This window comes from Ambystoma mexicanum, chromosome 5p (genome assembly GCF_040938575.1).
Source record: "Ambystoma mexicanum isolate Mex_15411 chromosome 5p, UKY_AmexF1_1, whole genome shotgun sequence".
Taxonomy (NCBI): Eukaryota; Metazoa; Chordata; class Amphibia; order Caudata; family Ambystomatidae; genus Ambystoma; species Ambystoma mexicanum.
In genome coordinates, this window is record NC_090930.1 from 1,158,491,806 (window position 1) to 1,158,519,342 (window position 27,537).

General features: G+C 46.3%; 1 protein-coding gene across 1 annotated transcript in view; it reads left to right on the plus strand.

Annotated features, from left to right (window-relative positions):
- Positions 1 to 27,537, plus strand: part of CARMIL1 (capping protein regulator and myosin 1 linker 1) — a 1,545,633-nt gene that overhangs the window by 1,345,127 nt on the left and 172,969 nt on the right. Inside the window, exon 32 of the mRNA XM_069613644.1 lies at positions 21,248 to 21,444. Within this exon, the coding sequence (XP_069469745.1) occupies positions 21,248 to 21,444 (197 nt within the window). The remainder of the gene's footprint in view (positions 1 to 21,247; positions 21,445 to 27,537) is intronic.

Genomic DNA, 27,537 nt, shown 5'->3' on the forward strand with positions numbered 1-27,537 from the left:
AGGACTTGCAGGTGAACGGCCTTTGGTAAGCAATGGAAGCCAGGTTCTACATCAACAGGCTGGTGTTGCAAGCCATCAGGCCCTGAGGACATTTGCTCCATCTCTGAAGGGAAAGCATGTCCTGATCTGACAGACAATACAGTGGCCATGCACTACCCTGAACAAGCAGGGTGGGGTGCGCTCCCTCCCCCTCTACAGAGAGGCGATGCAGCTGTGGTTCTGGCTATTGGAGAACTGGATCTCAGTCTCAGCAGTTCATCTGGCCGGGACAGAGAACAGTTGGGGGATGCTCTGAGCAGGCAGAGCACGGTGTCAAACGAGTGGGAAGTGTGCTAGAAAGTCCTAGAGGAGGTCTTCGCTCTCTGGGGTACCCCAGCAGTGGATCTGTTCGCCAAAGAGTCCAACAGGAAGTGCAAACAGTTTTGCTCAAGGGAATTCCCAGCGAACTGCCGCACTGGTGGATGTGTTTCTGGTGGATTGGACCTTCCCTCTCCACTATGCCTTTTCCCCGATTCCCGTCATCCCTTGGGTCCTCAGGAGGTTGAAGAGACTTCGAGCGACCATGATCTTGATCGCCCTGGATTGAGCAAGGAGGACGTGGTACTCCGATCTCTTGGATCTGATCCTCTGTCAGCCACACCGGTTGCCTCAGCTTCTGGATCTTCTGACCCAGTCGTGGGGTAGAGTGCTCCCCCTGACCCCGGATTCCCTTAACCTACATGATTGGCTCATGAGAGGATGAGGTATGATGACTGGGACCTCTCAGAGAAGGTACTTGAGGTGTTGCTGGCTCCACACAGACCTTCTACAAGATCTCTGTACTCGTGCCAGTGGAAAAGATTTGAGACGTGATGCAGGGAATGCAAGATTGACCCTATCTCTTGCCTCACCACCACAGTGATGGAGTTCATTCTGTCAGGCCTTCAGGTTACCACAGTCAAACGGTATTTGGTGGCCCTTTCTGTGTTCAAGAGGTCCCCAGACAAAGGTTCCTTCTTTACTATTCCGGCCATGGCCCAATTCCTGAAGGGCCTTCACAATAAGTTTCCGCCAACCCCTTTTGTCGTCCCAGATTGGCATCTTAATCTGGTTTTGACCTACTTGATGGCGGCTCTGTTTCAGCCTATGCACTCATGTTCTTTACAGCGGTCATCCCTTAAGACAGCCTTCTTGGTTGCAATCACGTCTGCCAGGAGCGTTAGGGAGCTGCAAGCTTTGCGCTTCAAACCTCCTTTTCCAAGGTTCTTTTCTGAGAAAGTCTCTCTCAAAGTCAGGCCCGGGTTCCCTCCTAAGGTGGTTTCAGTTTCACCTGTACCAGCCTATCGATTTGCTCGTCTTACATCCCTTGAAAGAGGATGAGCGGTTCCACCGCCTTAACCTCAAGATAGTGTAAAGCTTCTATATTGCTCGCACATCTGAATTTCGGAAGTCAGACCAGTTGTTTGTGGCCCATTCTTTGTCTTGAAAAGGTCTTGCCATAACCAAACAAACCCTCTCACTTTGCATTCTTTCGTGCATATCCAAGTTTTGCCAATCGGCAGGCAGGGAGCTTCAGCGGGCATCAGGACCCACTCAACCAAAGGGGTTTCGCCCTCTACAGCCCTCCAAAGAGGGATTCCTGTTAGGGACATATGTCGGGCAGCCACTTGGTCATCCTTACATATATTCACCACACACTATGACTTGGATGTTGCATGGGGAGCTGATGCACGGTTTGGTAGGGTGTTTCTAGAGAATCTATTTGTTTAAAACGTTCTGCCCTCCTCCGTTATTCTAACTGCTTGGGGAGTCTATCAAGATGAGGAATATGTGGGAGAAAGGCAAGCCATTGAAGGAGAAATTACTCACTGTAATGATTTTTCTATGGATTCTTCTCCCGCAGATTCCTCATCAGCCCTCCCATCCATCCCCGCTCAGAAAGTTCTGTGGCTTGCCGCTTCTGTCCAAACAAGAAGACACCTGGTGATGGTGCTTAGATGACCACTTCTATCTCATCAAATGAAAATAATAATAATAAATTCAATCATTGTTGTGTGGGATCACCCGGTTGGGATGTATCCTTGTTATATTTTTTACTGGCTGATTAGCCTCCTCCTGTGGTTTTTCCTTCTGCAGCGTTCATGCGTGGGTAGAAAAAAGGGAGGAACTGAAGCATGGGCCATAGTGGCATGCTATATATACAAGACCTGACGTCACATCCAGAGCCGACGATTGAGAACCGGGCAAGACCAATCGGCGATCGAGTCAAAGCCCACTACGCCCACTGATGAAAAGTTTCCGAGCAGCAGAGCGGGATGATGGATATCTATCAAGCTGAGAAATCTGCAGGAGAAGAATCCATAGAAAGGTCATTACAGTGAGTAATTGCTCCTGCTTGTAACTCCTAGTAGATGTTTCAAGAGCCCTATAAAGGCATGATATTGAGATTCCTCATTAAATTTAAAGTCCATGGCATGGATCTTTGCGAATATGCTGCATTTTGAATGCCAGCTATAAAAAGGCTTGGTAGGACATTCAAGTTTTTCTTTTTTTTACAGCAGAGTACCCACCTTTTCCACCTTCCCCTCATCTAGTCCCCTTTGCATTACCCCCTTCTATGTGGAGTAAATAGGAATTGTGATGAATCTGGCGATGTCATCACTGATACAATAGGGCGATCCTTCCCTAATGTAGCTAGGGTGAGACAGACTCTCTCTGATCCAAACTGTGAGGGAGAATATATGAGGGAGTACCACAGTGGGGAGGCAGCCCTCATGGGGATAGCACAGCATTGTCGAGGAAAACACATATCCCCTTTCCCTTATGGGTATATCCCCTCTGTGCCTCATGCCTTTATGCGTTATTGTGATCATTCCCACCAACCATCCACAAAACGTACTGAGGACATCTTTCAGTATGACATGTCAAGAACTGCCTGTCATTGCCACGTATATGTGAGTACTAGGATGAGGAAGATGACTGGAGCGATATGTATCACTGGTGTCGAGAAGCTGGAGACATGCTCTAGTGTTTGTAGGTGTCTGACAAGCACCAGGACAATTCTAACGATTAAACCTGGAGACTGGAGAGAGAGAGAGTCCCGACTCGGGTCAGGTAGCCTGGAGGAGGCAGACAGTCATGCAGAAGGAAGCAGCTTGAGGAGACGCGCTCGTGGAAATCCTGCTGGGTGAGAAACCTTATGTATGTGTTGGGAGCGAGGGAAGAGAAGCCCCTTCGGCGCCACCGGAACCATAGAGCAGGAGAAATGCCAGCCGCCTGTGACATCCAGACACAGGAAGCAACAAAGACTGCTGGGAGCTCCAGAGCAGCCGAACAAAGGCTGTAAGCCTGTAGCAGGGAGCTGGGACACTGGAGTGCTTCACTTGGAGCATCGAATAGGAAAGCAAAGCACTAAGCAAGTGGAAGCAAGCCCACATCAGCAATTTGAGGTGTAGAACTGATGAATGTTAGAACAGGTGGGGGGACCCAATATCTGGGTAAAAGAGAAACAAATTGGAAAAGTGAAGTAATGAGAAAGGGATTAGGAACCTGGAACTCACACCCAAACGTGAAAGAGTTGTATTGCATGAGACAGCCCTGCCAGGAGAGTATACCAGCCAAAATCTAGTTTTCATGTGTTTCACTCGACACACTTGTAAACTTATATGTATCTCAAATGCATTCTGTTATTCCCCCTTTGGAAATATTGCATTTCTCTTCCCTTTTATGGGCTTTATTTACTCTTATTTGTCCTTGGTAAGGTTGCCAAAGCGCCAAGGGTCCCAGTTTCCCTCCTGAGTACTCACCAGCTTTCTGTGGCATTCTTTGGTTCTCCAGTGGTAAATGCAACACACTGCTTCAGCCTCCCGCTTCAACTTCCGTGCTCACCGACTTTGCTTGACGGCATCTGCATGCTCCGCAGCTCCTTCTTGCCCACTGTTTGCTTCTCTGTGTACGGGCGGCGTGGATACTGCTCTCCGGATCCTGTGATTGCCAGGAAATCTTCCCTCTTTCTCTCACGGCCTCTATGTGACGGACCGGCTCCGGCAGTCTTCTTCCTCTGGCATTCTCCCTGAACTGGATGGCCCCATGGTCTTGTAAGCAGCACAGTAGTCCCTGGGTCGATAATGAGAGGACACAGATTTCCCAGGCAGCATCTCTCCCCTGCCAGCTGGTTAGGGTTTTTAAATGTCCCAGCACCTATGATGCGCTCCAACCACTACAGCACGTCTTGTGCTTCTCGCCTTTACTGATACTCATTGCTGCATTCAGCTTTCTCGTCACAGTACTTTCACATTCATGGAAATGGTAGTCAGTTTTTGGTAGCCTATGTACAGAACATTGGCAGGTATTATTAGTGGATCTACGTTAAAATGCAAAATTCCAAAAAGCTTAAAGTTCAAAATTCCGAAGCAGACTGGCTCGCATTTTGAGCCTCGAGCTTTTTGGATTCTACCGTTTTGCCCCCAGCTTCCTGTTTAATGTATGCAGGGGACACCCCTGCAATTCCCTCAGCCCATAATGCCAAACTAGGTGAGCGGGGGAACCCCCTCAACCCTCGCTTACCTAGTTTGCCATTTTTGTTCTCAGCATTTTGTATCACGCTGAATGAGCAATAAAAACACATTCAGTTCTTTATTTACGTTTTTGTCATGCAATATCACTATCAGTAGGTCCCATCGATGGTTGAAAGGAGCTATTACAATAGGCCATTAAGGCTTGAGGAATGGAAGGGCTATCTCTAAAATGAAAAGGGTGATACCATGCCTCAACCAGTGATGTCGTGTCACTCCTCTGAGGTTCACCTCCCCCATGTGGTCCTCCCTCATATAGTCACCCCCAGGGTCAGGATCAGCAATCAGATGCCGTCCACTGGCCACACGAGGAGAGGTTACCAATAGGAAAGGGGTGATGACATCATTGATTCATCACAGAGCTGAGAATGTAGGTTGCTATATAATATAAATCTTATTATTTTCCATAGATGGTTTAATTTATTTATTACAATGGTGACCTTTATTTCAACTTAAAGCTACACATACATCTATGTAGGTCATCGCATTCTGATATTTTAGAGTTTGGTTTAGCAATATCAGTGGAAAGGAAACTAAAGTTATGGTAGCTTTATGCTACTCTTTATAAAAAATGTTTTTACATGCTGTGAGGCAAACGATACCCATTGGTTAATTTCAGCTTATCGCATCTGGCAGAGCAGGCTCCTTTCTCTCGTGCCAATTATACCATCACTCATCTATGTTTTAATTTTCTACAAAATTAGCGCACCACCTCCAGATTTACTTGTATGCATGTTTGGCAATCTGGACTGTGCCGAAATGACTTCTTCCCTGCATGAGTACAAGGATGAGTATTGGCTAAAGCGCCTTCTCAGCCCTCCCACTACTACAAACCAATAGTGATCCCAATCATAAAGATGAAACAGGCACAGCCAAGTGTTATACCTCCTTCCCCTTTTGTAGTAACATGGGCCCAGGGCAGGCTATACTCTGAAAGAGGGGTGTGAATGTGATAACAGTAGCATCCCAAAGAACATTAGTACAACAATTCAAAATAAACAAGTGTTCAATCAAGGTTCTATAAAATGTATATACTTGAATAAAAACACACCAATATTCAATAATAACTGTCTACAAAACACTAACATAAACCCACCCCAGTGGAAAGTACCCATTATTTCAGCATGGTCATATTCAATTGACATCAAATCTCTTAACGGCTGTGTTACACAATGTAGCTGATGCAAGCCCTCTGGGTAATGTAGCAGGGGCAAAAGGGAGGAAACTGCAGCAAATCACTTTAAAAACATATGTCTTGCAGAAAAAGGTTACAATTGGTGCCTTTTCAGTCTCTAGGGTCCCAAAAGTAGACCATTGTGGCTGGGCCTCACAAAAGTACCTGAATCTGGTCTTTTGCAGCTCAACATGACAAACCAATCTTTGAGATGCTGTCTTTGCGGGTTGAAACACGTTTGGATGCAGCGAGTCGTGCTGCTCTAAGCAGCGGGCTGGCATTGAGTTAGTTCTAAACGGAGCTCCGTGCGGTTCACCGGCGTTCAAGCAGTGCAGTTAATTGAGGCGACCAGTGCCGGTCTGACAGCCAAGCTTGGGTCGGTGCAAAAATGCTGGAGGTTCGATTCAGTGGCAGAGCCACAGTGGTTCAAAGCCATATGCAGCAGTGAGTTAGTGGTTCGAGCTGATCAGGTAACATACTCTGCTTGGTACAATGCAGCATCAAGTCGGTTTGATGAATGCAGCAAACGGTTGACTCTTGTTTAAGAATGGTTTGAAGCTGAAGAATGCAGGAATCCAGCTGGTGGGCTTCTTCTGGTTCTGTGAGTTCCAATCCAAGGGCACAGGACAAGAATGGTCCTTTTCCTCTTGACTCCCACCTGGAGGGGGCTAGCTGGCAACTGCAGAAGTCCTTCAACTCTAGTAAGAAGCCTCAATACCGTTGCAGCAGGTCTTGGTCCAACTGCTGGTCTCCCTCCAATGGGCCCTAGGGGTGGGTAGGGCACAGAGCTTGCTTTTGCCTTGGAACACTTGCCTTGGTATGCCTGACTACTCCCCCCAACAGACTGCAAATTAATTCTCCTGTCCTTAAAGGATCAAGATGAATCAAGGAAGAAGTGGGTGAGCTCTTCCTTATACAGGTGAAAGACCATAGGATATTGATTAAGACTAGACGGCAAGGAGTCCAATTTCTGTTAAAGTAACACGCAGTGGAGTAACTTTGCTGAAAATGTTGGGGGGAGACATGACATCTGAAGAAAAGGGTTCCATGTGTTAATATCCCCGCAAAAATATTGCGATACAAAAATATCACCATATTTTTGTGGCCATATTGACCAATGGACCCTGCAGGGGACACCCCTGCAACCCCTGCATTATTTAAAAATGTGCGGGGGACACCCCCGCAATCCCCGCTCCCTCAAAATATCCCCCCCTAAAATATCGCCTATGGCGAGACAAACGGCCATATTTTTGGTGGGGATATTTTGTAGGGATACCTAATAAAAGGTGCCCCAGCCAATTGAATGGGGACAAAATGGTGTGCCATGAATGTTGGGGGGACAAACACCCATGTACCCCCCTAAAATTACGGCCATGGTAACACGTGACTTTTGTCTTTTTGCATCGTTCCCAATGCAGGAAGTGCAGGAGACCAAAAGGAAAGAGAAGCCCACAGAATACCAAGATGGGGATCCCTTCCTCCATTCCCTTCTGATTTTTCTGACTGTGGGGCTGCAGTTTGAACGGACTTTTGGTATGCAACACACAGGTGTGAGGCTGGCCCAGTTGTTTAGAGTTTGCCTCTTTGAAGCTTGGTTTCTAGGACTGAGTTTCTGAGAGTTTCCTGGGTTGGAGTGAGATTTTGGCCAACCTCACAAAGGATCAAAGAAAGCAGCTCCCCTGTCTATTGTCCTGCTGGCTGCTGCAGAGATAGTCTGGAGAGAATACACACATACTTTCCATAGCAGGCCTGAGCTCACAGTGTGGATATGAGTATGATAAAAATCAGATGTCACTTTAATAATTGTGTGAGCTATAAGTCACCTTACCAGAATGTAAGTATGGCTTATTATTAAAGTGTATGCTGCCATCAGACAGATATTTAATTATTATTATGGTTTTGGATCAGATTTGCAGATTTAAATGCATCCTCTCTCTGCAGTGACTTTTCTGTCACAGCAGCTGTTAAAAAGGGCCCTCTGACCTTTGAACTTGCTCTTTGCCACTGAAGAGCAGGTGAGGGGCAGATAAAGACATTTTTGAATATGGGGTCTGATCAGCAGACCACCCTTTCTGAGATGGATTACCCGTATCATTTTATTAATAACATTTTTTTTAAAAGGGCTTGTACACCCTAGCCAGATGGCAATCCTTCACAGGTGCATCATAAAAACATTCTCAAAAAGAAACATTTTTTACCAGTATTATTAATAAATGAGTAGTTTACATTTGAATGGAAAGCCTTTTGAATCTTGTATTATAGATTATTTCAGTAAAAGCCTCAGCAGAATTGTCTACAAAGTGGACCCATACTGACAATGTGAAAATGAACAGTTTGTATGGAAAGATGATTTAAGAAACCTTAACTCTTTTTCATCTTTTTCTGGTGGCAAAGTTGCACACCGTGTTCTCTGCACTTTATCAGCAAATGCATCCAAGATGCCACAGAAAACCAGGATTTGATATCTACATCCTACTGCAGTCAAGGGGTTAAGTAAGCATTGTTGGTTGTGCAGTAATGCTTGTATTATTGCATTAACCTGGTATTTGATGAACATTGTAAAAGAAGTCAAGGGAAGAGAGCCATTGCCTTGGCATTGTGAAGAGCCTGGGGAGTACCAAGTCAAGGGAGTCATTCTCTTGGCATTGGGAAGAGCCTGACGAGGTCCAGGGAAAGGGAATCATCCTGTCTTCGTGAACATTGTGTGAGAAATCTGGGTAAGGGAGTCATTCCCCCTAATGTTGTGAACTTTATGGCAAAAGCCAGGATAAAGAAGTCGTTTATCCTGGTGCTGTGAAAAGTGTCATGAAACCTGAGAAAAGTTAGGAGAAGACGAAGCCATAACGTTTTGAAGATAAAATACTTTCTTTTTCCAGGTGCGTTGATGGAACGCCAAGTCAAGAGAGCTTTTGGGACTTTTTAGTTTTGACCTTTGTAGGAGAACTTTTCCTTTCCATCACCTGAAAGTGAACTGTGGTTTATCACCCATAACAATGAAGCCATTCTTCTGGATCAAGAAGAGTACCACTTTATTTAGTTTTGATTTACAATGTAAGGGAAGGAAATAGGGTTTGACACACGGCTGTGGGCTACTTGTTGTTGACAGACAGCCTCACAGAGTCCTTAGTAATTAGTTGAGTCAGGGAAACACCTCTTAGAAACAGGGACAGTAGAGTGTTTCCCTTTCATTTTGCACAATAAAAGTTTATGACCAATAATATGCAACCTGTTTGTCAGTCTCCTACCTCTACACCCTTACATATGTCTATTGTATTCGTTGCAATGCTGAATCCAACAAGGTCTTGGCTGTTCAAACTCTGCATGGATTTCCAGAGTCGGATGTCTGTGTCAGACCCACTCCTCATATGCCTCTACTGCCTTGGTGAAGGCCATGATGTGCAGGACTGCGTGTCGTGCCAATCCATGCACCCAAAAGAAATAGGTGATAAATTGACCCATTCGAAGTCAGTGGGTGCGGATGGCAGCACCGAGGAACGGCCGCCTTTTCAAAAGGACAAAAAAAGTGCTGCAAGAGGTCAAAATCATCTGGTGGTTCTTCGCAGTATCACTTTTCTTTGTCTTCGAAGATGAGGAGCCATCACTGCAAGGGCGGTCATGAGGAAGAGCACCCACAGGTACCTTTTCCCACCCAATCCTATACTCCAGAGGAATCGGAGGTAATCTGAATGAAGATGCTAGACATGTTTGCCAAGGTGCTGGCGGCTTCATCTCTGATGCCAGCGGTCATGTCATCAGCGGCTTCGACGCTGATGGCTTAGGCCTAGCCGATGGATCCCACCGCAACAAGAATGCAGCAAAGGGGCACACTGTTCCATCTCCAGACATCGTTCCTCTGATTTATGTCCTTGTCCACTGGTGCTGTCAGGCAGCAGAGTCACAACAGAGTTCCTCCCGCTCCCGCTTCTGGAGAGAAGGACATATAGGCCCCAGTTAGAGGACATTTATGATGAGGAAGGGCATCATGTCCCTTTCAGGATGGAGCCCCTTACTCCCCAGAGAAGTGAGAGACTTCCCAGAAGAGTTTTATGGGGAACAGGGTGACTTGGCGGACATGGCAGCTGTCTTGCAGGAGGCAAGTGACCTAAACACCTTATCAGAGGTCGACATGATGTTTGAAGCCACTGCTGGCAAACACCAGGCCGCTTTCCACCACCTGATGGCAAAGGTGGTTGACATCTTATGGCTATCGGCCCCTTCCCATCCAAAGGTGCGGTATGATCTGGCTGACATCTTGGACGAGGGTCCTAAAAAGGAGACTTTATTTCCTTTCCCTCAGGCAGTAGAGGTGCGAGTGATGGAGCTGTCGGCCAAGCCGGCATCAATTCTCATGGTGGACCCTGATCTGGCCAAGAAACACTGGCCAGCCCCTTCTGACCCCTTGTTTCTTGCTGCCCAAGCATCCCTAGAGAGTTTAGTGGTACACACCTCTACGGCGAACGTCAGGACCACCAATTTTTCATCTTTGCCCTTAGATAGGGATAGCAAGAGACTGGCGCATGGGGTAGGAAGATTTCTGGCTCTTCAAGCCTTGGTCTCCGATGCATCAGCGCCTTTTGTGCTTTGGCCGCATTCCCCTTTGGCCTGTGGTCAGTGATGGCCAAGTCAGCTGAGCACATCCCTGAGGGGAGAAGCAGGAAGGTTTTGGCGTCATTTTTAAGGGACGGCAAGGAAGCCTCCCACTAGATTTTGCAGTCTGACCTGGACACCACAGACTATGTTCCAAGGATGATGGCCATCAGCATAGTTTTGCAGCGGGTTTCTTGGCTAAGGACATTAGGATGATTTTCTACTGACATCCAAGAGAAACGTCTGGACATGCCCTTCGATTGCATAAACCTGTTTGGCTCCAAGGCCGACAGGTCGCAGCAGAAGTTTGAATCTTCTAAGGCGACTGCCTAGTTGCTGGGGCTAGTAGTGCAGCAATAGAGACCCATGAGCCCGGCAGGCAGAGGTTTTTGCCCCTTTGCCACTAATGCCCAGGGAGGTAGAGGCTAAGCACCATTGGGCAGGGAAGGGCAATGTCGTCAGTACAGGGGAAAGGGCCGATACCGTTCCAAATCCACTGTGTCCTCCACAAAGCATCTCTGAAGTGAACTTCTGCCATTTGTCCCGTGTGGGAGGCAAAACCTCTCCTATTGGAGGAGATCTTATGGCTTCTTGCAAAGGGGACCATAGAGATGGTAGCCTGCTCAGAACCAGGCAGGGTTGGTACTCCGCTTTCTGGTGCTGAAGAAAGACAGAGATCTGAGACTCATCCTGGATCTACGGTTTCTGAACTTGTACTTGTGCACGGACAAGTTCAAGCTGATCACTCTAACCCAAATCCTTCATGTCCTGGACGTGAACGACTTGACCTGTACCCTGGTTAAACAGGGAAAATGCATACTGGAGATATGAGCATTATTTCAAAATGTGTAGTCTTATTAAGTTACTTTTGACATGCTAGTGCATATTTTAGTAAGTAGCCGGATTTGAGTTATTTGCATATTAACAATTATGGATGACCTCTTTCACCATCCTCTGTGCACATCTGGACTAAAGTGCAAGCTACCAGTTGTTTTGGAACACTGAAGGACACTGTAGGCACTACAGCTTATGTGCTGCGATCCAGTGGTCTGGCCTGCATTCCAGTGGTAGTCTTATTTATGTAAATAGTACCTGATGTTCTAGTAAACAGTAAACAATTCTCTTAATGCACTACAATGGAAGCTTGACGTGGCTTCCGGGGCAATCAGATGCGACTGAGGAAAATGTTGTATAAACTGAGAAATGCGCTTGCGGTATTTCAAGATAAATGTGATCTCAGCGCATATAGAAAAAGCTTTTCTTTACCATATTCCTGGGGAATATCATAAATAAAGAAGCTATACAAAGCCAGGGTCAGGATTGGGCGCTCAGAGCGGTTCAAGAGATCCTGGGAAACGCTGGCAAGGGTGGAGGCAGAGCTGAGGACCTGGAAGTAGGCTAGAAACACCTTCCCCATTTTGGCCTATGGGGAGAGGAAGGGCTGATTCTGCTCAATTTTTTTACCCTGATTTTTGAAGCATTGAAATTGCATTTTTGACTCCAGAGGCTCATAAAGCCTTTTCTTTGTGCTTTTTAAGAGAACTACTCTTTTCAATTGAGATGTATAGGGAAGCACTCCTACTCATAGCAGTGGACTCAATACCCATGGAACTATTTTATTCAAATTTAGCTTATGTTTGCAGCATGGTCATATTCAGTTGTCACCTAATACCTTAACGGCTGTGTTACACCCATTAAGAGACCATGACTGATTTTTAGGTATGTTTTGCGATTGGATTGCTTTTTGGATTTTTGGACTGTACATACAACAAGCCTTCCTTCCTAGGCTCCAGACATTCAGGTTTAATCTCTCTACTATCACGGGAGAAGTCTGATCATTTCATGAGGCTGTTTAGTGGGATTTGATGAGCATACAATTGCTTTTAAGGAGCTATTATGTTTTTGAGATGTTGACTCATCTGGAGTGGAGATAGGCTAGAAAATAATAGCAGTGTTTTGATGTATAACCATTTTCATAGTGAGTGTGTTATGTGTAGTTACAATAATAGTGGCAATGCTTTTTTATTACTTATTTCCCTTAATAAAAAGGAATACACTTCGCAGGAGAGTGTGTGAGAATTCACAGAGTGTTCTTTATTGAGAATCAATTCATGAGAATTATGCATGTGTATTAAGTGTGGGGCATCTATATAACGTACTGAATAGTGTCTTACTGTGTATAGGTGCATGTTTTCATAAGAAATGGCAAATTACACGACATTAGTAAATCTGTTCCGTGTGGATGAGTAAGGGTGGCTAATCCACTGCAGGGGGTTATTGCCTACTTTTGTTGATGCATAGTGACAGATATATGCTTTTCTCTATCTCTCTTCCTACCACAACCCCTACTGAAGGGGTCTAGTGTGCCCTCCTTCTGGGGGAGGAGAGGGTCTGTGAAGTATAGTTGATAGGAATCACATCCGACTGACTAGTCTCCCTGGATCTCCCGGATGCTTACTTCCATTTGGCTATCCACAAGAAGCACAGGAAGTACCTGAGGTTGAAAGTGGGGAACTATCATTTCCAGTTCAAAGAGCTCCCTTTCGCCCTTTCTTCTGCAACCAAAGTTGTCACAAAACTACTGGCAGTAGTGGTGGCTCTCCCAAGGAGGGAAGGCATTCATGTCTGGCCGACTGGCTCGTCCGAGCTCGCTCACCAGATCTAGCGTTGGCACATCTGTTCCAAACGTGCATCCTATTGCACAGCTTGGGCTCCTCCCTGAACTTCAAGAAGACTCGGCTTTCATTGTCCCAGTCCCTCCAATTTATCGATGCAGTCTTGGACACTCACCTGCATCTGAGTTTCCCACTCAAAGACAGAATGGCAAACCTCTTCAAGATGGTCCAGATTTTACTGCCTCAGTCGGCAGTTCCTTCCTCTGCTTTTCTGTGCTGGCTCGGTCTCATGGCATCGTGCATCTTGGTAGTGCCATAGGCTCATCTGCGCATGAGGTCACTACAGTGGCTTCTGAGCTCACAGTGGTCTCAGTTTCAGGACCGGACTTTGACCACCTACTGGTCTCAGAGTGTCCGAAAACCTGCAATAGTGGACTCTGAAGGCCAACCTCCTGAAGGGGTCTCTTTTTCATCAACCTTGGCCACAAGTTAGTCTAGTCACAGATGCATGCCTGAATGGCTGGGGCGCTCACCTCCAAGACCTTCTGGGGAGAAGGACTGTGGTCCCCATCAGAGTCCCGGAGTCGCTTTCGTCTCATATGTGAAGGTCCAGACAGTACTGGTCCTGTCAGACAATACTGGAGCCATGCATTACCTCAAAAAGAGGGGTGGTGTTATCTCCTGACCTCTGTGCAGAGAAGCAATGCGATTGTGGTTCTGGGTTCTATAGAGCAGTGTGTCTCTGACTGTGGCCCATCTGGCAGGCAAGGAGAACATTCTAGCGGATGCGCTGCGCAGACAGTCATCAGCCTCCCACGAGTGATAGCTCTGCCAGGATGTTCTGGTGGAGATTTTCTCCCACTCGGGTACTCTCCAGGTGGACATCTTTGCTTCCAGTTTCATCAGAAAGTGCAGGTGGTTCTGCTCTAGGGAATTTCTACATCAGGGAGTGCTGGGGAACGCCTTGACGGTCAAATAGGATTTCAAGCTGCTGTATGCTTTCCCGCTGATCCTGGTCATTCCACTGGTTCTCAGTAGACTGTGGGCCTCATCACGAGTTGGGCTGTATCCCAGTGGTATTATCAACGGGATACCGCCTAACACTAATAGCGCTGCCACAACTCGGTCCGGCACAATTTGCACCAGATCACGAGTTGCGGGGTGGGGCGGTAAATCCACATTCACCATAGGGTCCATGGGACCCAATAGGGTTGGGAAGCGCTATAACAGCCGGCGGTAATAGCGATGAAAACGGCCCGACAAAAAGCTGGAGGTAAAAATGCCATTTTCCGCCCAACTCATGATTTGGCCAGCCCTTAAATGCAGCCGTAATACCATTACCGCTGCATTTAAGGGCTCAGGCCAAATTTGTGATTATGCCCTGTGTCTCTTCAGGTCCACGATGATTTGGATCACTCCAGAATGGGCCTGGAGAACATGGTGCCTGGAGTTGCTGGACGTGGCCATCCACCCTCCCTAGCATCTTCCGCAATGGACGGACCTCCACTCCCACTCCAGTGGGTTAGGGCGAATGGGTCATGCACTCGAACGTCTGCAGCCTGAACCTTCATACATGGCTACTGGAAGGATGAGGTATAGGGAGTGGGATTTGTCAGAGGATGTTTTGGTTATGCTCCTTTCTGCTAGAAGACCCACCACTAATTTCATTTTTGCCTGTAGGTTGTGGAAGTTTTCAGATTGGTGCCGGGAGAGGGATCTGGACCCTTTTACTTGCTCCACTTTCTCTGATTGGAATTTCTTCAATCTTTGTTCCATACAGGCTTACAGATTGGTACAGTGAATGGGTACCTTGTGGCCATTTTGGTCTTCCTCCTTTTTCACGATCCCCATGTTCATTACATTCCTGAGAGGTATTGTCAATATGTTTCCCCCACACCAGTTTGTTCCAGCGTGGGATTTAAATTTAGTGTTGCCGTTTTTAATGGGCGCTCCGTTTAAGCCCCTTCATTCTTCTTTAAAACCGCTCACCCTTAAGGTGATTTTCCTGGATAACCATCACTTCTGCTAGATGGGTGAGTGAGCTCCAGGCTATGTTGGTTAATCCTCCTTACTTTGTTTTCTCCAAGGAGGAGCCAACTTTAAGAGTTAGACCCTCCTTCCTTCCGAAGAAGGTCTCTTATTTCTATCCCTCCCAAAAGATCCATCTTCCCGACTTCTTTCCTCCGCCTCATCCTTCCAAGGCAGCTGACCATTTCCATTGGTTGGATCTGGTGCTGGCCCTCAAGTTCTACATTTCTCGGACAAGGGAGAACAGGATTGATGACCATCTGTTTGTTGGTTATGCGGGTGCCCGAGCTGGCAGGGCTGTTATCAAACAGACCAGTCTTGTTGGATCATTCTCTTCATCTTGGAGTGCAATGATCTGGTTGGCAAGGAGGTCCCTGATGCTCGCAGGGTACACTCCACCCGAGGGTTGGCCATCACCTCCGCTCTGGAATGCAGAGAGCCTGTTCTGGATATTTGCGAAGTGACTATGTTGGCTTCCTTGCACACATTTGCTAAGCATTACTGCTAGGATTCTATGTCTGATCAGGACACTTCTTTTGGCATAGCTGTCTGTGATGAATCGAATAGAGTCACCACGAATTCCCCCGGCGGTAACCTCCTCCCATGGGGCCAAGGGATGGCAGCTGCTGCCTGATCCTGACCAGGGGGGGCAGTTATATGAGGGAGGATCACATGGGAGCAGACAACTCATTACTTCGTTTGATGAGACATGGTATCCCCCATTTGCCCATGTAGAAGATCCCTTAATGCCCAATACCCTATTGCCATGTATCTGCTCCCCTATTTAGGAAAGCTAGAGACAGTTTTCCCAACATCATTCAACCCAACCTTCCATTTCTGCTCACTAAAGCACAAGCTTCAATTTCCCTTAATATGGAACTGTTTTGTCTTGTGGAATTATTAAAAACAGGTTTTTCAGTGCTAAACACCAATTGACATCAGTGGACTTCAATTCCCACAACCATCTAATTACTGTGATGAGGGCGATGAAGAAATTGATGCAGAGCGACAAGCATAGTGAGCGTGCTAGTTGTTGGAGGAAGACCCCTATATGCGGCACCTTTACATATGGTAACCAGATTAGAGAAAAGAGCCCGGGAGAAGATGTTGCCTCTCCATTGAAGCCGGTGTGCGGAACCTGGAGACGTGAGCCGGTATGGCGAGAGAAGGAGGTCACCAGCAGAAAGGGACAGAAACATGGTGCGAGAGAGACCTGACGTGGAGATGCTGGGAACTGCGAGAGGAAGCCTGGGCGTCCAGCGGCCAAGAGAAGCTATCGTGCAGGAGTGGAACTGTGTAAGAGACTGGAGAGAAGTGAGAGACACCCAGGCTGGGGAGAAAGCACCAGAGGAACACTGCGTAAGCGCGAACAAGACCAAAGAGGCTACTCAGAGGTGCTGAGTCCGCCAGAGCAGAGTTGGGACCCCGGGGCGTTTCAGCGACCTCACCAAAGAGAATTGTGAATGTTATGAGAATTTGAACATTGCAATGTTACAGAAAGTGAAATGCAAAGAGGAATTGTTTGTGAAACAAAAGGGCAGCGTGCCAACTCGAACCCCAATGACAAATGCATATAAAAGTGGGGAAAGCTTAAATAAGACAATTAGATATACCACACCAAGAAAGGGTGTATGCTTCTTGGTTGTAAATAGAAACTAGAACACATGAGGAGGTCCTTGCAAGCAAACACCAGCAAGTCGATAGTGTAAGAAGAGTAGTCCTGGCAGGAGAGTACACCAGGCAATTGTGAGTACAAGAGAAGTCCTGGCACACCATGCAGTTGTGAGTGCAAGAGGAATCCTAGCAGGAGAGGATACCAGGAAGTTGCAAGTATATAGATATTCCTGGCAGTAGAGTACAACAGGCAATTGGAAGTGCATAAGGAGTCCTGGGAAGGGAGTATCCCAGGTAAAGTGCAAACTCATGAGAAAGCACAAGACAAGACAGTGTTTGTTGCACAAAGACGAAACGTGTGTTGAAGTACTAATAAGCTAAAACAGCTTTATACCCAACAGGATTGTTGTGTGCCACGAAAGACACAAAGAACTGTTAGTCCGAGAGACATTGTTACACTGTTAAAGAATCCATGGGAAGGGAAGCCCCCTCTAGAACCACGGTCTTTCCATCTTGGAGAACATTTAAGTTGAGGTGTTCCAATTTTTGTTTATGAATGTCTTTTGCAAGTATCAGGTTAAAGACATTTCCCGTTTCACTTTGTTATTTTGTTTATAGTGCGTGTGTGTCAGATTAGAATGTTTGGGCACAAGGACAGCTTTTGATTTCTGACATCCTGTCAGGTGTCTGGCCGGAGAACATCGGGCAAAAGCTATATCTCACAGTATGCGCTGTAGATTAGGGTAGATTCCTGAGGCAATGCTAGCATATAACAGAAACAGGGTACATAGCAAACTGACCTGAGTTGAGACGGGTATTAACAAACTGCAAGGGCAGGAGCTGGCTATAAGTAAAGAGAGAGAAAGCAAAGGCAAGCAAATATACTGGGCAACACGGATTGACCGGAATAAAGGGTGTACTCGAATATGCCAAGGGGTCTCCATGGATTCGGGAAATCCCTGGCGATCAGTACCAGCAGATTGCTCTTAGCAACTGTCATACAGCAGCATCATGAGTTAGGCGTGCCAAACAGACTGTTGTACTCGGTGTAAGGGTAAAACTGGAGACCATATACTGAGGCCGATAAGACTGCAACGGACTAGGCAAAGGCAACAAAAGTATTTCCCTCATCTGAACAGAGACCATCCCAGGGGTCACACTGTAGATGGATACAGAGCGCAAGCACCACAGTGGACCAAGATGTAATACAGGCGGAAAGCAGCGTTGAAAGAAATAACCAGGTGCAGGATAGAGAAATAAAGTACAACGCACAGATTAGAATATCAGAATACACAAGGCAAAGGACTCAGACAAGATAGGTCGCTGCCAACACAGCGAATACTGTGGATTTTGTATACCTAAGAACAGGCACTAGAACTATGGACTGAAGGCTTTTAATATTGCATGCAAGGAACAAACCGGAAAGCCTCAAGAGTCTGGGATTGCAGAGAGAAAGAGAATAGCTAGGCAGAAACAGTACAAGTCTGTGAAGCAGAAATGCTTACAGGAAACTGTGTTTACAAAAAGGCAGAAAAGATATCAGTAATGAACTGAATGTCATTAACAGCGAAACATGACAAGGTTTCAGAGGTCAAAAGCTGGAAATCAAGGAAAAATTAAAAAACAGGCAGAAGACAAAAGCAGACGGAAAAGGGTACTGCAAAGCAGCAACAACCAACAGGATTCAAAAGCCAAAATCAGAATAATCAGAAAAGTTTAACTGGCCACAGGAGCACAGAAGCAGAAACTCCCATGGAAGCAGTTGACTGAACAAATGCTTCTTTTCAAAGTGAGTTTATAAAGGCCCTCCCAGCCAGCAGCCCAACAGGGTGAAGCTGATTGCAGTCTCAGGCAGCTGTGCTCAATTGAGCCCAGCCCCAACATCAGTAGCCTGCAGCAGTGGATTGTAATTAAGGTCTCTCCAGTTCTCTGCAGTCTAGCCTGCAGTAGCTCGGAACATGTGAATGCAATCATGGCGTTTCCAGCCCTTAGTGGCTTACTGCAAACAAATGTACTTGCCTCCTCCAGCCCTCTGCCTCTTGGACAGCATACATGTACCAGAATGCATCTGCTGGTTTAACCCAAAACCCGGAATGGAACATGAAATTAGATTTGTTCAAAGCTGCAGCAGTAAAACAATTAAATGAATGCAGAGGCAGTTTTTAACATCGCAATTATGCCATAAACAGATTCTCTAAATGTGTGGGAATACCAGTGCTGGGTGCTAGGTGGGTAGGATCCTGACATAGACAGTTATTTAGTTTTTGGTTTTAGGAAGGGATACTCCTCTTGTTGCAGGGTCAGAGAGGCTTTTTCCCAACTCATTTTAATTTATAAATGTATTTAACCAAAAATATGACAACTTTGTCCTTGCTACCCTCCCTCCTCCAAGTCTCTGTCCTGCTTTGGGAGTCTGTCATAGATGAGGAATCCATGTGAGGAAGGAGTGCATAAGAAGAACAAATTACTTACCTTTCAGTAATGTTCTTTCTGAGGGACGTTCCTCTCATGGATTCCTCATTGCCCTCCCTACCTGCCCCTCTTGGGGTAGCTAGTACACCTTAATTCTGAGGTCCCTCTGCGTCCGAGTGCTAAGTAAATAGAGTGGAACTGAGGTCATGGGGTGCAGCCCCTCTATATATGCTGCCCCAACATCATCTCTGGCGAGCGGATAGGCAACAGGTGAAGACGACATGGAACCACGCTGCGTCCCCTGGCGGCGAGCAAGTTTCCGAAGAACAGCTGGCGCTGGGAAATAGATGTCATAGATGAGAACATCCATCAGAACACTCTCAGAGCTCTTTCATAGATATTGGCAATCAGCGAATAGTATCATTTTACAGAAGTATTTAAATACAATAATATTGACCAGTTCTTTATTTACGGTTTCTGTAGAACCTTCAATTGTAGTCAAATTATCTGGTGCTGGTGCATTATTCAAAATCTGGATATTTCCATTGTGTAATATGTTAATGCGAGTTCCACTATGTGTGTTCATTTACGGGCCACTCCAGAGGCAGTGGTACCTAGTTCCGTAGTGCCAATTTAGTGTCCGATTATTTAATGGTAATACATCATGTTTTATTAGAATGGGATTCTGCGAGGGCTCCCTATTGGCTGTCTGAGTTTTCCCACCCGCATTTCCGTATTATGTCATCCTTTTTACACACTTTGAGCAGGGATCTGCAGACAGAGCAATGTCTTCACATTGACAGGGGAACACATAGTTACAGAGATTTTGACCTAGCGAACAGTAGTTTCAAAGAACTCCACTCTGAGATTCACATACAATTGAGTGAATTGGCACTGCTGCTAGAGCACATCACACACTACAGCAGTGGTACAGCAAAAGCACTTCCACCTGATCCAAACTGGGGGAGGGAGCTAGAAACAACTACTCCTGTGGATATCAAATGAGTTAGAGAAAAAACCTTAGAGCCAGGTAGACAGCCGGGGTAGGACAGCGTCAATGGAGCTACGGGAAAAGGGGACCAATCTCAAAGATGTTTGCCTAATCAGACACATCCATATCCCTATAAATGATCGCTGCAGAGGACACACAGGTGGTACATACGGGAAGAGAGAGGAGATGCAGCAAGATGCCCACAGAGGCTGAGACTAACATTTGTTGGAGGTAGTTATTTAGCTGTGGGAGAATAGCAAAGCTAAAGGAAAGAAGATCAGCACTAACCTACTGTGGACTACACTGTAGACCCTGCCAGGAGCCACTGGAAGAGAGCCAGAGCCTGGTGAAGGTTCATGCACAGCTAGGCGTCGCCCAGATGGTACTTGACATAACTTCAGCCTGACAACAACCCTGGAAAAGGGGAATAAATACTGGTTGGTGAGCTAATATTTAGTACCCTGGCAAGAGGGGAGGGGGTGGAAATTCATGCCAGTAAGGTATGGTCAAAGGCAAAGGGGAGTAAGAAGTGTTGCTGATAGGTTTGTACGGACCTTATACCAAGGATTCAAGCAAGGTGACCATAGGCCGCAGGATTGTTCTGCATCCAAGAAGATGCCAGACACCTGTGGAGGGCACAGTATCTCGTGGACTGAATAGTTAAAATGTGCACTGAGCACCATATCTATTGGACTGTGTGCCTTAGAATAGGGGAATCCAGACTGCAAAAAGGTCCCCATTTATATGGGTCCTTACACCCCATTAGTTATCCATCCTGACATGTTGAGCATGGTTATTCCTGCTTTGGTTTTAGCCTATAACACTTTAGTCCTGCAGATGTCCATCCAACCTAAAACTGGTATTTGTTAATCAATATAAAGGTGTTGAACCACACCCTAAATATATTTTGTTGATCCTTTGGTTTCACTTCAACACAGGTCTCGTTATTTCTTTAAATTTACCATTTTTTAACCAGAATAATGCAGCATTTGGACAAAACGAATAATGTATTCTATACATTTTGAGAAAGTGTAATATGATCTACAATTATCGTAAATTCTATAATCTGACTTGGTGGTTTACACTTTTGTCGTTTTTAAAATTTTAAACTGTAATGAATCTGTGTTTTCTTTTTCCTTATTCTTCTTTCTCTTAAGTATTTTTTTATGGTAACCACATGCTATTCAAAGGACAAATTGGCTGTTTAAATGCTGTTCCTCTATTTTGAGTGATAGGGATGTGTAAACATTATTTCCTATTGTATTGCTTTCAGAAATGGAGTTTGACCTGGACAAAGCCCTAGAAGAAGTTCCAATACACACTGAAGACCCTCCTTATCCTCACATTAAGCTGGAAAAAAGAACCTCGAACATCCTTGCGGATCTGCCTTCTGAGGAAGCAAAGAAGCTGGAGCACTTCACCAAATTAAGGCCGAAACGGAACAAGAAGCAGCACACTGGTAAAACACCTGTGAGTAAAGAACAATTTACCTTTATGGTTCAAGCAGAGCAAACTCTACGTAGAAGCCCCCCCTCCTAAAATAAGCGGAAGTGATTGCTTGTAAAAATCACGAATATAATTTGTAATTGTTCATACCTTCACAACATAGTTCCTGAGTAAATGTTTGGTTTTCAATGCAAATATTGTACACAGGCCCATATATTTGAATGCCACTGCCCTTAAAACGTTGTTTTATTGAAGTGAATTTTTTTGTGGTTATTCACATCAACAAAATAACTTTGTGGAGACGTAAAAAAATATTTCTCCAGCATTGGATCTTTCATAGGTGAAACATTGCTTTCTCCTTTGCAGCCTATCCACCTCATTTTGGTTGTTTTCACTTATAGCCAATGAGGTGTCAGGGCTTTATCTCCACCCCAGGCAGCCATCTTCAGATTTTCCACCGCAGTTTAAGTGACTAGGGAATTCTGAGAGCTTTCTGAGCTTTTATTCGAGAAAAGTAGCTAAATATGTTTACTTTTTTCGCAAGCTACACTATTTCTACCCACTGCTGTGCTTTTCAGTCTGAGAAAACATTGACTGGCTTGTCTTCACCTGGCTCCTTGTGGCATGGCTGAGGTTAGCACAGAAGATTCCTTAAGGATTATAAAATCCCTTTTCAAGTATTGCACATGATGTGCAAAGAAAACCGTTTTTCTGAGGGACCCTCGCCATCAATGTATTTATTGCATACATCCTCATGACACAGAGGCTTGTGATATATGTCAGACCTTCACCCAGAAAACTCTTCAAGACAGTCACAGGAGACTTTTTCTTTATTTAGAAGAGATCCGGTGCCACTCCTCGGATGACAAATCTATCAGGACAGCCCCATCCTATCTGTGCAGACCTCCTGAGAAGCATGCTACAGGGAAAAGTAGAGCTTCCTCGGTAGAAAGGGTCACATCTCTCCTTCTAGGACCAAGTTCAGAGGTGAAACAGAAAAAGGGGACTCATCTAGTACCGAGAAATGCTCAAAAACCACGGCTAGCCCACTTCTCAATGGCGAAATCCTGTTGGCCGACGAGCAAAACACAAATAATGCATCTTCCACGAGCTCCTGCACGACAGGTACTTCAGCAACACAAGGCTCGTCTATGGACAAATAATCCACAAAAGTCTATGGCTACCAAATCACTGGTACATGCACTGTGATGGACTCAGCGACGGCTACCCCTTCCTTGAAACATCGTGACAAAACGTTGTCAATGACGAAGACCACTAAAGTGTTGACAGGAAAAACTTTGCCAACCAGAAGACTGTCATCAACGGTTAAGGCATTGTCTATGAGTAAGCATTCCTTACCATCCCACAAGTCTATGGGTATGGCACAGTCCATGGAAAAGGCCTCATCAATGATCAGGTACTCGCCTACGTCCCACTCGTCAACGGAACAGCATACGTCATCGATGGACCATCTCCCATCCACAAGAGATAAGCAACATCCCCCAGCAACCCTGCAGACATCGGGGATCAGCATAATCAACCTCCCCCAAATAAAGCAGATGACTTAGATACCTGACATCATACTAAGAGAAGAATTTTCAGACATAGAGGACCAAAGGCCAAAGACAGTACCCAAGCAAGGTAGTCCCTTGTGGCAACCATACACAGAACCACCAGAGGATACAGATGACCCATTCCAACCCTCCCTCATGCAGTCTCTGCAGAATACCCTGATGGAGTTTCAGAGAAGGAGAAGAGTTTGCTCAACTGAAGCAGCCACAGCTCCGCAGGCCACTGTGGAAGGTGAAAACCCTATCATAACGTGCCAGCTCCTAGACAGAGTAGTCCTTCTCCCTTGACCTCATCTAGAGCACCCTCCAACACAGCTCCTTCCAAGTGATAATTAGCAAGGCCACGCAGATTTTTGACCTCCAGGTGTCAACCGAGGAAAGGAAGTCGGTGCTTTTCAAGCACAAGGATAAGTGGAGAAGGACACCCACCATTATACAGGTACGGGACACCATATGGGAAGCTGGTGAGGCAATACTTAAGAATCCTCTGCCCATACTAGCAATGACAGCCCGACCCGAGGCCCAACCACTATGCCTTCGAGGCCACCCGAAACGGGACTCGGTCATAGCGGTTGGAGCCAGGAGGAAACCGGCTAAACCTGTATCCCTGCTCAAAGCCCCCCAGATGAATAGGGCAGAAATTAGAGGCTAGCGGCTGGAAGATATCCGCTTGCACCTCATTGTCGGTCAAAGCAGTAAACTCTCTTACCATGACTGCTTGCTAAGATAGGGAGCTCTGGCACAAAATGAATACATTAATGGAATACCTACCATCTTACCTATAGGACAAGGCTAAGGCAATAGTTAAAGATGGGGAGACTACATCAGGCTACATGATCGATGCCCCGGGGGATGCAGGTTTTAGGCAAATGGGCACATGGGTCTATCCTCGGGCATCAAACCTGAATGAAAGCTAACCACTTCCTCCTGGAAGTCGTGGTGCAGATCTTACACATGCCGTTTGATGGACAAGAGTTGTTTGGGAAGAAGATCGATGGCCACCTTAAAGGTATCAAGACCGATACTGACACAGCAAGAACAATCACTTTCCTAAAGGATGGAGTATGCACACTGTTTTGCTTCTTTCGATGAGGAGCAGGAAAGTTTAGATCATCATCTAGTAGAGGTTACACTTCTCACAGGTCACCAACATCTACACATGCACCGTCATCAAGTTACCAGCAATCCTCCACGAAATACGGTGCTCAAAGGGCCAGGTGGGACTCTGGTCAATCAAAGCCCCAGACGTCTAAGCAAGGCTGACTTAACAAGAAACCTCTTCCCAGACTGCACCGCCAGAGGATGAAAGAGTCAGCCACAATGCATTGGCAAAATGTTACATCAGACAAATGGGTGCTGCAGAGGGTGGCCAGAGACCAAACGCTAGAATTCTTAACATCGCCACCAAGGTCAACCCCACTGAGGGTAACACTGCCTTACCTATGCTATGCCAACTCAGATTGGAGGCATGGAAGCTGTTGGAGAAAGCAGCCATAGAAAGGGTTCCACACCAGCAAAAGAGGAAGGTATTCTATTCCTGTTCTTTTCTCGTAAAGAATGAGAACGGGGAATGGCACCCTATCCTCGACTTGCGCCACCTCAACAGGCATGTGAAACGCATCAAGTTCAAAATGACCGCACTCCAACTTGTCATACCTTGGATTCAGGAAGTCGATTATATAACTACCTTTGATTTGGACGAAGTATACTTCCATATACCTATTCACCCTGCACACAGACGCTACTTAAGATTCACAGCGGGAAACCAGCACTACCAGTACAGGATGTTCCTGTGCGGCCTAACATCATCTCCCAGAGTGTTTACGAAGTCTCTTGCTCCAGTGGTCTCGCACTAGCGGAGGTCCGGTGTGGCAGTTTTTCCATTCCTGGACGACTGGCTCATAAAAGTAACCTCGGAGGACCATGCAGTCCAGAGTGTTAGGCATACAATGTGTGTCATCACCATACTCGGATTCTCTATCAACACTACAAAATCAGCAGTCGCTCTGTCGCAGACAGTCAGATTTCTGGGGCGGACCGGGACACATTCATACCTTACATAAGACCGTTCACCAAACGAATTATAGTGCTGTTGCAGCTCGTGGAATAGTTTATGGCAGCAAGGACCGTCATTATACTTCAATACATGTCTCTTCTGGGCATGATGTCATCATGTATGTTGGTGGTCCCCAACTGCAGGATAAGGATGCTCCCTATACATGAGGCATTAGACCTATAGTGGATGCAAGTCACAGGCTCCTGAGAAGATGTCATCCTCCTGACTCAAGACTTCCACCAGGCGCTACACTGGTGAGCGATGAAAGCAAACTTTTAGGGCATGCCTTTTCATTCCCCAAAAGCAACCCTCATCCTCAGGATGGATGCCGTTCTCACAGAGTGGGGAGCGCATCTGGATGACCTACAATCGAAGGGTACATGGTCAAGGGCAGAGTCGGCTCTACCCATCGTCCTCCTCGGGCTACGAGCCATCAGGTGGGCGTTAAGGTAATTTCATCCAGTCCTGACAGGCCAGGTGATAATGGTGACGACTGACAACACAACGTCCATGCACTACACCAACAAGCAAGAGGGCACAATATCTACTCAGCTGTCAGGAGAGGCTCAAGAATTGATCTCCCTCGGTCGGGCTCAGACCCCTCTTGCTTTAAGGGTATTCAATTCCCTTGGTTTCTTAAAGTTCACTTTCACTGTGGGATTCACTTCCCTTTCTTTCACAGTGCTTGTAGATCAAAGTCTTTCAGTTGTACAGGGATTTTGCTTGACCCTCTGTATGATCACTTTGACCTATTTCGCGGACCTTCCTACAACCTTCTGGTACTTGTAGTTTGTCTCATATGGGGCTCGACCAGAGTCTCTCAAGTTAGCACCCACGTGGTGCCGGTTTCCCTCTGCAGCTGGTCTCACCTTCACACTTTTAACAGTACATTAAAATTCATCAGCTTTAGTTCAAAACTTGCCACTTTGCGATTCTCACTCATCACAGCCCGGTTCTTATCGGTTCTCCCCTCGACTCACCGGCTGTGTCAAACCGCTTGGCTTTTGGCTTCTCTGGAGTCAAGGCCGGTACCATGAGCACGGGAGCTTCCCTCGCTCCTGCTTATCGGCATAGGCTTGCCTGTGTACCGTTGACATCTGCTGAAATACACTTGTGCTATTGTTTGCGGTCTTAGGCTCTCTTCCACAAAGGTTCTGCCGACCTGGGACGAAAAGGGCAAGGTCCCTTCTCTCCTCGCCACCCTCTCAATTCCTGCCGCCTTGCTCCTTCTCTTGAACTGCTGCGTCGTGCTGTCGGCTGTACTCGCCTTGCTCGTACTGTACTCTCTTGCTCCACCTTTTATCCCTGTGGGAAAAAGGAAGGGCCATCAGGTGTGTGTGATTTAAGTTAATTGCCTGACTTTGCCTGATCCTCGGCTTGGGACATGTCCGGTAAACAGGTTTATCATTACAAGTCTGTTGTGCAAAGATGTTCGTGTTGGAAAGGGATAAAGTTAAAGAAAACAAATATCCTATGGGATATGATGGGGACAGTGAATGTTTGTGAAATAAGCAAGAGGGTTTGTGAGAATTTGGAAAATGATAATCAGAAGGACAGGATTGGTAGGGTTTGCGGGGTAAACACGAATAGTTGGAACTGTAAAATGAACAAGTGGTATTGAGGGAACTGTAGTATTTTGTCTGAGCAGGTTGGGAGTGCGGGAAAACATAATCAGAGGGACGGGAAGAAGAATGATTGTGAGTATTCAGATAGGGAACTGGAAAACCGAGATTCTGAGAGAGTTGGTTTCTGAATGCAGCGGGGTATGGGATCCTATGCGATTTGTTACATACCGAGGTAATGGAAGGTTTGGGTAAGGTAGATTCAACGGGAGGAATGTTGGTAAACGTATTATAGCCTATAAAGGCCGCAGATATATCGCCCTCCTCTCCATCTTCAACGGCACAATACTGCGTCTCACGTGGTGCGATTCCCCGAGCATAAACCCGGGTTCCCTTACGCTTGTCCACCGCAAGGTTGGGATCTCAGAGTGCCAGTCCTCCCCAGGCCACCTGACTAAGGGTTTCCTGAGGTCTACTTGGGGGAATACCCCGAGGTTTCTCACAGCCCTCAAAGAAGGGATCCGTGTCAGGGCAGAGCACCTCCCGGGGAAAGACAACATCTCAGCGGATCAACTGAGTAGACAATACCCTGTATCTCACGAATGGGTCGGCAGTGTTGTTGGTTGGTGAGGCCAGGATAGGTTGCATAAGTGGGAGCAGATTGTTAGCTATGATATTCTTTTTGTTTCTCGAGGGGGCCTCTGGGGCTGTATTGGGAGGGTTAGTTGAGCTGAACCTGGCATTAATGTTGAACGTGATGAGGTGGTGGTCAGAGCAGGGACAGGGAGAGTTATATAAAATAGTGGTGGTGCAGTTGATATCTGCAAGCCAGTCAAGTATGCAACCTTTCACATGAGTGGGGTACTGGATCTTGTGCGAAAAGCAGAGTGCTGACATGGTGGTAGCCAGGGAGAGAGCATTGTTATCG